This window comes from Vollenhovia emeryi, unplaced genomic scaffold, assembly GCF_000949405.1.
Source record: "Vollenhovia emeryi isolate VEMERY1.0 unplaced genomic scaffold, V.emery_V1.0 DF939147.1, whole genome shotgun sequence".
NCBI lineage: Eukaryota > Metazoa > Arthropoda > Insecta > Hymenoptera > Formicidae > Vollenhovia > Vollenhovia emeryi.
In genome coordinates, this window is record NW_011967219.1 from 225,686 (window position 1) to 242,030 (window position 16,345).

Consider the following 16,345-nt stretch of genomic DNA (forward strand, 5'->3'; position numbering starts at 1 on the left):
CCCCCCCCCCCGTGTCACGTATATCCGCGGAGGCGCGTAATCGCGCGAGGCACGACCCCGGGGCCTCGGGGACGAGCCGCGAAGGTCCTGCCGGACTTCTTCAATGACGTCGCGCGACAGGAATCCTCCCGATGCGATAATCTACCGCGTGCCTCGCCGCTTGGTAACCCACCGCGGCGCGGTAACTACCTGTACGGCATTCTGTCGAACGTCTGACTATGCCAATACGGCATAAACATCCACCTAGTTGTAAAAATGGCAGTTCAGATTAAATCTCCGACGTATTCATCGCGAGAGTCCGCAAGCCACGTCAGAATTGTAATATTCTAGATGTCTAACGTAAGATTCTAAAGACAGACAGGATTTGTAGAGATACATCCTAATTGCTCTTCCTTTCTTATTCAATTTCTTGACGATTTTTCTCCTATTTTTTTACCTCTTAATTTTGTCCTCAGATGATCAGCGCGACTTTGACAAAACAAAAAGATCAGAAACGCGATGCAAGATGTGAGGAAAATGGTTTCGCACATAACGGTGTATACTCGCTCGAAGGCCAATCAAATTCACAAAATTGTCGCGCGATTACCTCAACGGCAACGCGGAGAAAAATCAGCTGCGACGACTGGGATTTCTCTCTTGATGACTTCCGGGTGGTAAAAGTCGAGGTCGAAGAAATTCATCGTCGCCAAGAAATCTATGGACTTTTTATAAAGGAGTACTATTTTACTTCTTATTACAAGGCACACGTAACGTTGATTAACGAACTCTCGTAACAATTGTTGCGTGAAATGCATTCAGGCTATTTCAAATACGATTTACTTGTTTCGTCTGCTAAAATTCAGAATAAATCAAAATAATCTGATAATAAGGACAATATCGGAGGAGCTCGGAGCACAGTTTCGCGCTTGAAAGTTTAAAAGACAATGCAATTATTTAATTCCCTGTTTTGTGTGTGTGTGTGTGTGTGTGTACGTGTATCGCGTTACCTTCAGATAACAAACTAAATAGATGTGTAACTATGCTTTGAAACTTGAAATTGTACAAATTCTTCACGTGCTGCGAGAAGAATGCGCCGACGCACTATACGGAGCGTGTGTTTTTGTGCCATTTATGTACAAGGAGCTCCTACAATTCCCTCGGAATTCTAAAGGAATCCATTTCGATGCGTAGCGAAGCGAAGTGAAGACGGAATATAGTGTAAACCGTTGTCGCGTTTTTCACAACAGGTTGCCTCCCAACGAAGCGATCCCACCGACGAAGGAATCCGCGGGTTTGTTCTCGCAGTTCGATCGCAGACGGCTGTAAATCGATCGATATCTCCTCGATGGCAGTCACTTGTCGCAGCGAAAGAACCACGCCCGCGGTTGTACACCCTCGGGCTTCGCCAAAGCGCCATAAAGCCGCTTACGTAAATGGTGGCAAAGATATATTACCACCGTGAAATACGGTCCTCGGTCGTTTCTGTCCTCTCACATAGACGTAATTATTATTTATTTATAAGTTGAACGTCTCGTGCGCTTTTTTACTCTCCAATATAATTTTGTAACGTGACTACCGTGTAATTGCCGAGGGTGCAGAGTATACCTGAAATGGACGTAGGCCTCGGCCCTTTCCTTTTATGCAAACAATGTCGCAAATATGTAAAAATTTAATGGAAGTACGACCGAATTTTCTCAAGCGTGATTTTTATTCATACTTTTTTTCTTCCTTCACCAATCAAACCCGCCATATCCGTGACTTCCTTTAGTACTCTTGATGGTCTTTTAATTACGGTTATTTAAATCTTGACCTTACGTATATCCTTATTTCTTTCCCGGCGAATTTTTATGTCTATCGTTGGACGCAGAGATCTAGGTGCGCTTATACTGTCACGTGGTTACAAAGTTTCTTACGAATCATGTGATTCAATTGTCCCGATCCTTTGGATCCGGTGGTGATGAAGAGACCAACTCGCAGACCAGAAGAAACTCACGAACGGCCGAAGGACGACAGACCATTTAATTAGAATAAACCAGTTTAATAAACACCTTCCTGTCGTTATTGTAATTAACTTCGATCTACCAGATTTCTTCAGTGAGCTCCAGCTGCGCGACGAAGCGCTCTCATTGAATGAGAAGCAGAAGAGTTAATAAATTACGAATAATTTGCGTGCGTGTAAATAAAAAATCTTATCGAATATGCAATATTGCCAGGCAAAACTGCACCGCGTTCATCTCCGTTGCTTCATGTTTCTTGTCCAAGTAACCGTGAATTCCTTGTTACGTCTCGACGTGACGCACCGCGCCGGATTTGGCGAAATGCACAGCCTCTTTAGTATAAGTGCCGCAGAAGTACCCCCGATCTCTTGCGCGAACGCAAAAGACAACGCTCACGCGTCATATCCCGGAGCCATCAAACGCGCAACTCGCACTTTTGTAAAAGGCCGTACGCCTACTACGACGCAAGTGTCTCCTTTTCAAGTGACCGCTGCCTTTTTTACAAGTGTCTCGTAATTTTCCGAGAGAGGTTCCTTTCCCTCATCGCGCGCCCGTCGACCCGCGCACCGCGGAATACGTGAAACCATTGCGATCGCACCAGATCGCCCGCAGCGTCCGCGCCACGTATCGCTTCATTATCGCTTCGTTGTTTCCCACGTGTATCGTGACAAGTCCGATTCAGCCACCTTGCGCCCGCAAAGCGATAGAATTAACGTCGCGGAGCGATTTGTAAGGAGTTGCAAAACAATCAAGTAATATTTAAGATAACAGTTGTTGCGAAAAACTTCAAATTTTAAGTATTTTTATCCTGAATCACAATTGTCCAAGGCAAAGTAAGAATTTTGATTCGATAACGTATTATCCAAATTTATAGAAACCTTTCTCTTGTGGCGATGATTAAAAATAGATGTTTCAGGAAGAATAATCTGTTCGATAATTTGCGACGAATGAATTAGTCTCAGATGGTTCTCGTAACAATTGCGTGAGACGCGGAGCTGCCGTGTGCTTTTCCGATTATGTAAACTCTTTAATTAATAATGTTGTAAATCACTTATATCCGGACTTTACCGTTAAGCTTCAACTTTTAAATTATACGAAAAATAAGACATCCCCGTCCTTCGCTGGTCCGGAAGATTTATTTGCAAAAAGATTTCCATATTTTCCGCTGCGCATAAAAATTATTAATACCTAGATATTTCTCTTTGATTCCTTATTTAACGGGAATGCCTAGATATAAATTATTTTTACGCGCGATTAGAAACGAAAGATTTTTCGTAAATAAACATCATCAGCAACCAGTGAACGGTGAAGAACAATAAGCGATTTATTTGTCATGCATTTATCAAGTGGACTTTTATAGATAATAATCCTTTTTCTGTAAAGAGATTTAAGGTATTCTAAATCTCTTTCTCTCTCTTTTATTAGACGAGTCAAGGCGAATGCTTAGAATGGAAGAGATAAAGTGTGGAAAATGTGATCAACAACACAGATAACAATGAAAGCATTAAAGCAGAAGTGCGTACAGCGTCGAGCGTGTTTTCCCTCTCCCCCCCCTCTCTCTCTCTCTCTCTCTCTCTCTCTTAATTAAAGTAATTTATTATCTTTATCGTAATAGCGACCGCTTTGCTCACTGACAAAAATGACGCAATACGCAGAAACGGCTGCAACTCGGCATATCGGTAAATCAGCCTTCTTGTTGATTCATTCGGTGGTCCTTTTCAATTTCGTTCGCCAACCGGTAACCCTAGACTCGAGATCGTACAGTTTCAAAATCGACCGACAATCGCTCTCGTTTGCCACAAGTCTCTCACGATCAAATGATGATGACGCGGAACTATTGTATTAAACGACAATTTCCTTTCTAAAGATAAACGGTTATACATTTAATGAGCTGGAAAAAAAGATCTTTTTCCATCAGACATAGGATAAATCCTAGGAATATTCGCTCTGGAATGTCAGACCTTATTCGCGGGCCGTTTTTCTCTTTAAAGGGATGAAATTTAATCCTGATGTGAGAATAAAAGTTCATGGAAGTTTAGCGTTTATCACACAACGGCGATGATTCAATGATGCAACCGTCTAGATTTAAGAAGGACTCATCATCGATTAGCATACGTCAGTGCTAGCACGGCAACACGGATGCCAAGCCGTTGGACGACTCTCATGTTGCATCGGGAGAACGGAGTTGGATTACGCGCGGTGGTAGTTCGACACGAACGACCGCGGCGGGCGTTTGTGATAATCGCCGTTGCGACGGGATCATCCGACGCCCGATTAATCGAAAGGTGACGCTTACCGAGACAAGTCGGGGTTCGACCCAAAATATTCGGTTACAAGAAATTAATCTTGTCGCGCAAGAACGTAACTTGCACGATACCTCGACGACAGCTCGTTACGACCAATTGAGCGGCTAATTGCCGTAGCTGTCTGATCCGCTGATTTCTAATAGTTAGCCGCTCAACTTGCCCGACAAAAGAAAAAGAAGAAAGACTCTTCGCGCGCACTCGCGAGCGTGCGTTACCTTATTTCGCGACGTACATCGTTACGCGTAACGCGGAAAGTGTCCCGATCTGGGACAGTCCGGGTACCCCACCCGCGATCCAGCGATCCATCGATCCCGATGGCCTCCGGCCTCTCTCCCTCTTTTTTCGCCTCACCTCCGGCTGGTCTCTCGGTACCTTCCCTTTCGGTCTTTGGTCCTCGCAGCCATCCGGTCGAGACCGACAGGGTTTACTAAGAGAGAGCACACGTCCTCCAGAAACTTCAGTGTAAACCGCGCTCTCGAACCCGAAGGATCTTCGGATTCCTCCACTTTGAGACAGAGAGTTGGGGGTGCGCGAGAGAAAGAAGAAGATCCAGTTAACTCATGCGGGATCCCGATGCGACGTTCGACGGTTCGAGTGTGATCGAGTCTTCAGCATCGATCCGGCAGTGATCCTATCGCGATTTCGGTGTTCCTGATCGGAGCTTCCTGTGGTAAAAGCAATGTGGGGTCGTGTTCTTCTAGTATCGTTCGCGCTTATAGCGCTCGGAACAGCGAGTAAGTGAAATTCTTGAAAACAATTAATTTTTTCACATTACTTTTTGAAACTCGAACTGGTTTGTTCTTTACATCTTGAAGTATTCTAAAGAGAAAATTTTTTCCTGTCTTGTTATGCTTATGTTAAAACAGATATAAATAATAAATTTAGTAATGTATTTTTGCGGTTTGACATGTGTTAATAATTTAATTACAATTTTGTGAAATAAATTGGATAATTTATTTTCAAAGAAAACCTAAAGATTATCCATTTATTGATTTAACAGAATTAAGCATACTATTAATTTGTGCTGGCAATTCATTCATTATTTTATTTTAAAATTATGGTTAAATTATAAAATACAAACGTTATTTATCGCTCAAAATTATTTATATCTAGACGTTTCTGTTAAGCAAAAGTTCAAGTTTTGATATAAAAAAACTTTTATATGCAACGAAAATTAAAGAATTTTAAATAAATCTTCAGAACACATAAAGAACAAAATATCTTTTCATGTATTTGAATATTTCGAATATTTCGTGTCGCAGTCACAAGTAAATCCTCAGAGAAATAAACGTCGAAACGTCCCTCTTTCGAAATCATGTGATGGTGGAACAACATGGTATTTTGATCAACTTGATTAGAGTTTTTTAAATTTTACTAGTAAAATGTATGGTAAAAGTTGGAAAAACTCATAAAATTCTTCGAAAAATTCCGTGTTGTCCCACAATTACATAGTTTTCAGAATAAATTTTGAAAGAAAATTCTCTCCGTGTAACGCAACGTTGTATAATTTTAAAGAAGATACTCGTTGATATAAATACATTCTTGATTACGTTGCATCCCATTTCCGTAAAGTGAAAATTGAATGGTACATTCAGAGGATTGAATAGCACGCATCGACGAAATGTGAACGAATACGATGCGAAAAGCGATCTTCTGCCGATTGCGTTACACGCGTATCGGATACACCACGTCCTTTAAGGTTGAATTACGCCACGTGCAACTGAAGCGACCATCCTCGCAAGGACGGTACCATTTACATCGTGTGCATTCGTGTACGCGCGAAATTCTGACACCGCTTTAACGGGATCACATGTCGGTGATTCGGAGATTTTGTCTGTTGCACTCCCCGAGTCCGTCATAAGTCGATTACCACGAGTCGTTCATACAAATGAAATGGAGCACGTGCTTTGATTTATCAAAACGAATGCCCCGCGGCGACGGCAAAGCACGAAATACACGGCGCGCTTTCAAATAAATCCTCTCGCGTGTCTGTCTTTGGTGAGAAATACCCGTTCCCGCTCTTACCCGTTTGATCCAACGAGCGCCACTCGCACGTGGCGTAAATGACATTTGTAATATTTATACGTGAGAAATAGTGTTTATATTTATGCAAAGAATTCGCAGGCATCGCGCAACGTCTGTACGCAACGTTGCGCTCAATCATATGCGCGATGATCGCACATAGTTATTATCTCAATGTATCCGGGACTTGTTGATTATTAATGAAACACGTGTAATCCGCTTTTTAATCTCCCGCGGGGAAGATCATCATCCTGTGCGGGCTTCTTTCCTTTTTAGAGAGCGGATAGCAAAGCTCGCGTGACTATGCAAAAGACTAGTACTACATAATCACAATAACGCATTGTGACCGGTCGATGATGTCAACCGTTGAAACTTCCGCTTCTCCTGGCTCGCTCCAGCCAAACTCCCTTCTTACGGCAAGCGAAATCGAACGCATGAATTTGTTGCAGAATGTCCGAGGAGGAAAACGTCGCCCGTCAGAGAAATTCTGTGCTATACTTCCACCTTCGACGCGCAGCTCTTAGCCGGCTCCGTGTGCAGCTGCACCACTCTGGTGCATCAAAATCATGATGTGCGGAATCTCTCAATTTCCGGTGAGCGCAATAACAAAGGAAGCATTGTAATTCGAGCCATTTTGAAATCACGCATCGCTGTTGGAAATGTAGACAAGCGAGTTCAACAGGACAGTCTGTAATGGCAAAATTAACATTATCGAATATCCATGAAACGCGAGTATGATTGACATGGATCTGAACGAAATTTCTGACGAGCTAAAATTTGCAACAGATAATCAATTACAAATAAAATGGTGTTTCAGACATTGCAGACTTGCGGAAGTCTTTGAAAGAGATGCATCCGCCTCTTCAATTTGTAATTTCTATATACGATCCAGCGATGACGCTCAGAAATTCCGCCACGGTACGGCAGGAAGCTATCGCTCGGATTATTGCCGTTATGAAAGAGGTATGGTATTTTCTATTGTCATCTCGAAGTGAGATCTTATCTTCCGAGAAGATAAGATGACTCGAGAATTGAATAATCACGTAATGAGTGGTTGGGTACATACTTCAATATGTAAGATATAAGTATTCGTGAATAATTAAGTAGGCTGCTTAAGAAACGTTAGTTGAGATAAACTCGTAAAACAAAATTATGCAAATGCAAATGTTAAATCGCGAAAGTGCGTGCTGACGAGCTGACAGGGGGAAGTTTTTCCTGTCTGTTCAAGGTGGACGGCGTGGAGATGAACGTGACGGCGGGTTCGAAGGAGCGCCTTTATAATTTTGTCAAGAGTCTGAAAGACGAAATGATCCGCAAATCTTACGACAAGAGGATTTTCATGGCTTTGTCCAGCAGATCGGAGGATTTGGCCAAGCAGTTTGATATTAAGGAGCTCATAAAGTAAAAATCGTCCTCGACTGACATATTACGACCCGCTCGTCGACGAGAGGCCCAAATTCTTGCCGTATTTTATCTTTCGCATTTCTTCTCCTTTTTTCCTATTAGGTATATCGATCTATTTACGTTGCCGACGGATTATATGACGGACGAAGACGGAGCCTACGTCACCTTTCACCCCTCGCGCCTGATGGGACTTTTCGACATGCTGAACACAGACAGCCTGATAGACTTGATAAGTGGATTAGGAGCACCCAAGCAGAAGATCGTGATGACCTTGCCGGCCAGTGCGTACAGATTCACTTTGGAGAACGAGGACGAGAACGCCCCGAGATCGGCGACTACGGAGAAGGAGCCCGTGCCGATCGACCGTGAACAGGTGCGACATGTATTCTCGGGCTGAACTTGCTTACGACTACGGCAACTTAGCGGCACTTGCGAGTGCGCTGAAGATCGCAAGTCCATCCTCGAACTGACCGATCTTTATCGTAGCTCTGCGAGGCCACAAACAGCGGGGAATGGACCGTGGAACGAGATGAGGATCTCACGGCGCCGTACGCATTTCAAAACAAAACGTGGATCGCTTTCGAAGATAAGATTTCGGTCGGAATAAAGGTGCGTACGCGGATTTCTCAGTTACTCGCCCCGTGTAAAAGAAAGTCAGCGTTCGAGGCATCATTGAATGAAACACCATTCGTTCGTTTAAGGTTTGTCGAAGCAACCGATGGTTTTAGTCTGTACGACAGAAATGATTTCAGGGGAAATACGCGTTGCTGCGGGACTTGGCGGGTTTGGCGGTGCGAAATATAGAGAACGATGTGGAGACCGAATGCGAGGAACCGCTCGCGCAGGAGATTTATCGTGCGTTTACAGAATTTAAGAGAAAATCGAGACAAGCCGTGCTCAACGCGCTGGAAGACGAGCTTCATGTGAGATTACTTTTATCCCGCATCGAATTACTCTTTCTACTTTTACGATAACTCGCTGGAAATTTCAGCAAATGCAATTTTCGTATCCAAATCATGCGAAAACGTCCAGCTTCCGCGTCGTTCGTGCGGTGGACACGGACGGGCACATCAGGGCCGTACGCGAAAACACGCAAACTGAATTCGTTTGCAAACGGCAAGGCTACTTCGTCCATCCAAAGAGTTGCAACAGGTAGTTACGATATTTATTATTATTTAATTAACGGCGGTAATTACAAATTAAACCGAGCAAATCAAAGGGAGATCACAGTTAAACTCAAATATACAATAAGCAACTTCTTTTGCAGATTCTATCGTTGTGTAAAATTCAATCAAGCAGTAGAGGACTATTCCGTCTTCGAATTTGATTGTCCGGCCGGACTGTCGTTCGACGAGCGCACGGAGGTTTGCGTTTGGCCGGGCTCCTTGCCCGAGGGCTCGCCGTGTCCTGGCAGCAGCGAGATCGCTCCTGTCGCCCCGAAGAGATTCGAATGCTCCCAACCCGGCTACTACGCGGACCCACAAAATTGTCGTTGGTTCTTCGCTTGCATGGATTTAGGTGCGCTACAATTCATGCACGATGAATTATTCATGCATTCATACATAGACCTTATGTATTATTCAAAATCGTTGAAGAGAGCGTTATAATTGCGGAACATGTCGTATTATCTAATCCTTACTGTTGCAACATCCACGCTTACCTTTTCCATCTATATTCAAATTAGCTATGCGCGTACGAAATACATTTTTATACACTGAAAGCAAAATTTTCGCTACCGCAGCTAAATGATTATCTACGGTAGCGAAAAACCATGAGGTTTGCTAAAAATATTTTGCCGCCATAACTATAAATTTCTGCACCACCAAACAGTTTGCTGTCGCACCTAATACAAAAGGCACAGTAACAAAATATTTAGCTATCGCAACTAAATATTAGCTGTACATATTTTACAACTGAAATTTAGTTGCCACGTGCGGTTTTTAGCTAAGGCAGCTACATTTTTCTTTCCGTGTATAAATCAAAAATACGTGTGGCCAGCAAAATGATTAACAAATCAAAAGATTTTCTCGACCAGAACTGGCGAAAGGTTTACAATTTAAATAACTACGTTTCAACCATTGTGGATTGTAGACCTTATCAAGTTAGAGCGAGGGTACTCGTGGCTATTATAATCTTGCAATTGCTAGTTAAACCTCAGCAGGTAAAATAACGTTATAATTTCACACCAAAACCTGATAGCGAGGAACACAGTACGTCCATAACGTGTTAAGGCTGACAATAAGAGAGAAATATAAATGGATATAAATTTGTATATTAATTTTATCACATCGATATCAACAGGTGGATCGGAATTAATGGCGTTCGAGTTTCGCTGCCCGTACGGCCTGGTGTTTGACGAGCAGAAGCTGGTGTGCGAGTGGCCTTGGCTGGTGCCAGCCTGCTCGGGATCCGGCTACGCCAGAACGGAATACAACTACGGGGGATACACCGCGGGAGCCTCGACTGGCGGTGGAGTCGGCGGTTACGTCACCGGCGGTTTGCCGGAGCACTCCGTCACGGAGGGAGCGGATTACAACGTGGACTATTCCAGGACGACCGGTACCGGTGTCCGCGGACCGAACTATTTCGGATCCACCGCGGGAGATATCGGCAGACATCCCGGTGCCTCGACTCCCGGCGCCGGAACAGTTTCCGGACACGTCGGGTTCTCTGGTCCAACCGGTGTCGGTTATTCTAAGTCCACCGAATATGGAGGCGCGGTATCGTCCGGTATACAGATTGGTTCGGTACCACCTCGTACAATCGTGGCAGAAGGTGGCACGGGATACTCCGCATCGACCAGCCAAATTGGCGGTACTGGATATACCGTCTCTGACGGATTTAATACTGGTAGATTTGGGAACACGGGATCGCCGGGAGGAATCACCGCAGACTTTTCCGAATCCACATCGGGAGAGTATTCCGGAACTGCTGGTGGAAGCCATTTGACGCAGCAAGGCGTAACTTATTCGGCAAGACCTATCTCGGGCTATCCTAGTTCGGTAGCGGGAGGCTATACAGGAAGTACGACTAGCCCGATAATAGATACAAGTTATTCTAGAACTTCCGGGGGAGTAGGATTTTCTGGATCCACATCGGGAGGATATTCCGGAACTGCTGGTGGAAGCCACTTGACGCAGCAAGGTGTAACTTATTCGGCAGGACCTATCTCGAGCTATCCTGGAGGCTATACAGGAAGTACGACTAGTCCGATAATAGATACAAGTTATTCTAGAACTTCCGAGGGAGTAGGATTTTCTGGATCCACATCTGGAGAGTATTCCGGAACTGCTGGTGGAAGCCACTTGACGCAGCAAGGTTCGGCAAGACCTATCTCGGGCTATCCTAGTTCGGTAGCGGGAGGCTATACAGGAAGTACGACTAGTCCGATAATAGATACAAGTTATTCTAGAACTTCCGGGGGAGTAGGATTTTCTGGATCCACATCGGGAGGATATTCCGGAACTGCTGGTGGAAGTCACTTGAGGCAGCAAGGTGTAACTTATTCGGCAGGACCTATCTCGAGCTATCCTGGAGGCTATACAGGAAGTACGACTAGTCCGATAACAGATACAGGTTATTCTAGAACTTCCGAGGGAGTAGGATTTTCTGGATCATCTCTCGATTCTCACGTAGGATCTGCGAGTCCTAAATATGTCGGATCGACGAATGTATACGAAGGCTCTAGCACGCATACTGACGGCTACTCGGCTTCTACCGGGGCTTATTCAGGAGCAACCGGACATCAGCCATCGTTCGGCCAAACTGGTCCGCCATTCGGATCTGTTTCTTATCCTGGCGCTACTGGCAATGTTGACGTCACAGGATCGACTAACAGGCAATACGCGGGCTCAACAGCATACGGACAGTCGACTGGCGCGGAATACTCCAAGGGTACGGGCGGGATCAGCTCTACTGAAAGCACTATTAATTTGTCAACCAGTTCTGGGATAGGATCAAATCTGTACGGTACAACGGGTTCAGGTCGCGTCCCAGGAACCGATTTCATTAGCGGCGTTCCGAGCTCCGAATTGGGAACCTCGGGAGTTTCTACGGTCTCCGGGCATGTGAGCATTACTTCTAGACCAACAGGCGCTTCTTCGACAGGCTACAAATACAACAGCGAGGAAGGATACACGGTCCCTGTATTCATACAACACGAAGAACCGATTTATCCTTCGGTCGGAACAACAGGGGCCGGAGTGAGAGGCCAGGTACCGACAGGAACCGGTGGAGTCGGTTTAACAGGCGGCTACGGGAAAACTGATTTCGCGAGACCTAATTTGAACATCAGTATTTACGGCAATGAGATTCCTACCGGCTACAACGTTCAGACAGGCACTACCGGCGCGATTCAACCTGGTACTAGCGTGGACGGAAGTATTATTACCAGTGATTCTTTCACGGGAACTGTATTCAGTCACGGCCACGTTCCCGGAGCGGTGTCAACTCCTGCCATTAACCAGGGCGGAGTTCTAATCGGAGGAGGTCAACCTGGCTATGTCGCCACCTCTTCCGGAACACCGGGATATGCGATCAGCGACGGAGTGAAAACCGTCGACGTCGGATCGGCCAGTCCGGGAACTTTGCTGTACAGCACGCCGAGTCCTGCGATCTCAATAAGCGGCCCTTCGACGGCCGGTGTCCATTTGAAAGGTGACTCTACTCCGGGCGTCGTTATCTCCGGACAAACTGCTCCTGGAGTATCTCTAGGAGGTTCCATTCAGTCGGGTTTGACCATCGAGAGCTCGACGCATAGGCCGTACGATCAGTCACAATCAACGTATCACGGCATCAGTGGCACCCCTGGGGGTTCAATTACCTATTCGAGTAGCACGCCAAGCGAAGGCCTGATACCTACAGCTCCTCACGGGTACAAAACTGACGAAGGACGCGGTACGTTCAGCACCGCTTACGACACTAACAAGTATACGGAAAACGACATTCTGGACTACAGGCCGACGGGCGCCAATCTTCCCGACTCAATCGTTCCGGGTGGTATTCCTGGCTCTACTTTCGAAGGCCCGTCCACCCCAGGATATTCCTCGAGTAAGTCAGCCGTTTTCACACCAAGCGGATTCACGAAGACTGGCCCGACCAGAACAGGTATAACCACCGCTGTTCTCGGAGGGGGCGGCAGTTACTCGGTAAGCACAGGTGATCGTCGGCCTGCTTACAATCCCGACAACATTAGTGAAAAAGCATTCGCGGGGAACGTTGCTGGATATACCAAGACGTCGTTTACTGACGGCCCGTCCTTCACCTTGACTCCACCAGGCTACTCCTCGACAGCCGCGCCAGGTGGTCGCGTTCAGTCAACTACTTCCGGTTATTCGTATCCCAAACCAAGCGTTCAATTCGAAACTAACGAAGCCACGTCCTCCCCAAGGCCCGTTGGGTCGACTGGATTTAATTTACCGGTTACGACGCCGTTCTTCAGCCGCTTGCCAACGTCAACGGTCCGACCCATAATTTACACCACTGAACATCCGGAGCTTTACCAAACGACTCTCTTCGAGTCGAAGAAGATACCAGAAGCTGTGTCGACCATCAGACCTATTATAGTCCCCGATTACATTTCCCCGACAACCAGTCCGGTGTCCGTATTCACCGATGACCGGTTCACTCAACGAACGGGCGGTTCGCAAACTGCATCAGCATCCACGTCTGGCTTCGATTCAGGAGTTCCCTTCCGACAGACCGATTCGAGCGGCCCGACAGGATATAGCTCGTCGGTGGGATACCTCCCGGCGAAGTCAACTGGGCCTGGCGCAATTGCATCCACCATCAAGTACGACGCGTCTACGGTAACTGCGCGACCAGAGCCTGGTATAACGTACAAGAAACCTTCATCGATCCCCGACGTTTCGTATGGAGGGCCTTCCTCGTTCCAAACGCCCACCACATTCAGACCTTCCAGCGGTTATTATCCCGGCCAAGGGTTTTCAACCACTCCGTCTTCTCTAGGGACAACCCCTGGCGGTGGCTCCCCGACAAACCTGGGTATCTCAAGAGATAAGATCGACAAGTTGATTACAAACTATGACAGAGGCACCGTCAAGTACACGCCGACTGTATACGATACCTATTCGAGCTCAGGATTCGACTCGACCAAGAAATTCACCTCGTCGCTGTCTTCCTCAAAGGTCGGCAGTGGATTCACAAGGCCATCCGGCATCCTCGGCCCCTCCACACTCTCATATGAAGTTACCACAAAATCGCCCGAAGGCAAGGGCAAGGTCATCATCAAGTGGAGCGACCTTCATCCACTTCTCCTGGGTAAACTCGGGGCAGAGTGCACATGCAAGGCCGATCCCTTTGCCAACCTTCGCGGCCCGGTAAAGAAGCTGATCGAATCTTCCAAGGGCAAGGTGGATCTGGCCAACTACGACTCTTCCGAGATCTACGTTGATTTTGGCTCTTCCGCAGAGAACGACTATTCTACCGATTACGGTCGGTTTCCAGCGCAGCCCTTTAAAATTAGCGCACCCAAAACGACGTCCGTTTCGACCGGCCCGCCATCGGCCTCTTACTTACCCGCGACAGATGCTAGAATATCCGCGAACAGTAACGAGCTCCGCTCGGGTCAGCGAATAGGCAAGAAATTGCAGTACGAAGAGGAGGAAGAGGAAGAAGGAAACGAAGATTACGACGACGATCCTGACCAAATAATTAACGGGGTCACCGATTGCGCCAGGCCAGGCCTCTTCAGACATCCCGGCCTCTGTAATAAATTCTACGCTTGCCACTGGGACCAGTGGAAGAAGAAATTCACGCTTCACATCTTTAATTGTCCTGTTCATTTAACGTTCGATTCGAGCGCGGGCGCGTGCAACTGGCCAAGTAAGGGACCAGCTTGCCAAGCCAACAATTTATTAGTGTAAATGCGTCATTAGACTCTTATCATCGGTCGATTAACGTTTTCTTTATATCTTCGTGGGGCTTCATCTAAAATTCTTTTGTACATAATGAATAGAAGAAGTCAGGGGTGCAATTGTACATTTTAAAATCACTTTTTAGATCGCTCAGTTCGGAAGATCAATTCGCTCTTATACAATGGCACGTTGCGAGTGCGGTGGCATGTCGTTAAATAACGAGCGATTGTTGCTTTCACGCGGATTGATCTCCCGGCCTTGGATTTCTTTTGGGGTTTATCTTGACACCCAGATCCCCAAACGTTTGCATTGAATAGCATCGATAAATATCTCGTCCAAGCGAATCTCCTAGCGTCGGAGAGTGGAGTCGTGGGAAGATGGAGACTTGTTGAGACGTAAGAAGAAGGCCAAATCCAAGGCGATCGAGGTACTGCAGGAAAGCGTCGTCAGAGTGAAAGTAGTCCGTGCTCATCGATCCAAATCGCGAAAAACCGCTGGGTATCAATGTAATACAGCCCGTACTTCTATATTCTGAATTTATGGAAAAGACGTGGAATGAGTCGCTTAAGAAAAATCCGCCTACTCGTCGATATATTCTACTAATGATAATAATATGTCAGCAATACGTTTCTCTCTGATAAAATTAACACCGTGCGAAAAGTCGGAGTTTGAGGATGACATGAATAAATAATAACGCTTGCTCTTCGTTCTTAAATGTCACTCATTTCATGGAAATTTCGTGTTCAAGAATTATATGTAACGAGTATTTCCTATCTCGGGTCGCCCGAGGTTGCCTTTCCCCCTCCCCCTCCCTTTTATCTGGCGTAACGATATCGATAACGCGTGCTGCACGATTGATACTCTTCCTGATCGAGTTTGCGCTTTCCTTTCCGGGTATCCACAACTTCCTGACATTCCTCAGATAATTGTTCAAAAGTTACTTATTACATACTGCGCGCTCGCGCTTCCCTTGATTTTCCGTCCCTATATCTTACCTTTCATATTCTCACAAAATATAATTTATTCGTCGCTTATTAAGAAAACGTAGCGATAATGTCAACGTCTACTCTTTCTACGGTTCTGACAGCGCTTTAATTATCGCCCCGAGCATTTATCGAGCGGTTAATTGAGTACTGTTAAGATCTTAAATAAAAAATTGCGTGACCAAGATACATCCTTATTTATTAGCAAATTGACCTTTAGCTTCCCATTGGAATATTGCAGCTTCGGTAAAAATATTAGAAACTGCTAATTTATGATATTACAAAATTAATTTCGTCAGAAATGAAATAATTTAGAATAATTTCATTGAATTAAGAGAATATTAAAAGACGTTAGAAACACAGCAAATTCTGAAAAAGCTATTTAAAAAATGTTATATATTTTTTATATATTTCTTCTTTAAAAAAATCATATCGTGTGTTTCTACCACTTTGTTTCTAGGATTTTCAGCTCAATAATTAAGTGCCTGGTTATTATTTTAAAAAGAGAATTTAATTTCATTTTAGTTTCAAAATTTATCGATCGAGAATTTATCGAATATCCCGTTGCACTTATGTAGATCGCTCGCGTTAAAGAGAAAAAGCGTGATAGTTCTTTATTCTCGAAACTTGCTTTCCTCTCGCTGATGATGGTGGGAAGCTGTCACTCCGTCGCTACCTAGCCAGCCAACTTGCCACTCGGCGAGTGGAGAGGGGTCGCGATTACCAATCAGCGAGAAAGAGAACACTTGTCGCGGTTGAAACGAGACGCAAAATGAAAG

The 16,345-nt window shown here is 45.4% G+C and overlaps 1 protein-coding gene across 2 annotated transcripts; it reads left to right on the plus strand.

The window, feature by feature from the left end:
• Nucleotides 1-4,100: 4,100 nt before the first annotated feature.
• Nucleotides 4,101-15,753, plus strand: LOC105566003 (mucin-19-like). 2 transcript variants are annotated; one of them, XM_012019662.1, is made up of 11 exons: nt 4,101-5,016; nt 6,754-6,897; nt 7,122-7,267; nt 7,533-7,705; nt 7,811-8,081; nt 8,195-8,317; nt 8,461-8,631; nt 8,700-8,860; nt 8,976-9,226; nt 10,010-10,720; nt 10,895-15,753. In XM_012019662.1, exons 1-11 carry the CDS (start codon nt 4,962-4,964, stop codon nt 14,590-14,592), a joined length of 5,904 nt encoding a protein of 1,967 aa, XP_011875052.1. In that variant the 5' UTR covers nt 4,101-4,961; the 3' UTR covers nt 14,593-15,753. The 2 variants fall into 2 exon arrangements, with proteins under 2 accessions (XP_011875052.1, XP_011875051.1); XM_012019661.1 differs by having other exon boundaries at nt 10,010-15,753.
• Nucleotides 15,754-16,345: the final 592 nt, after the last annotated feature.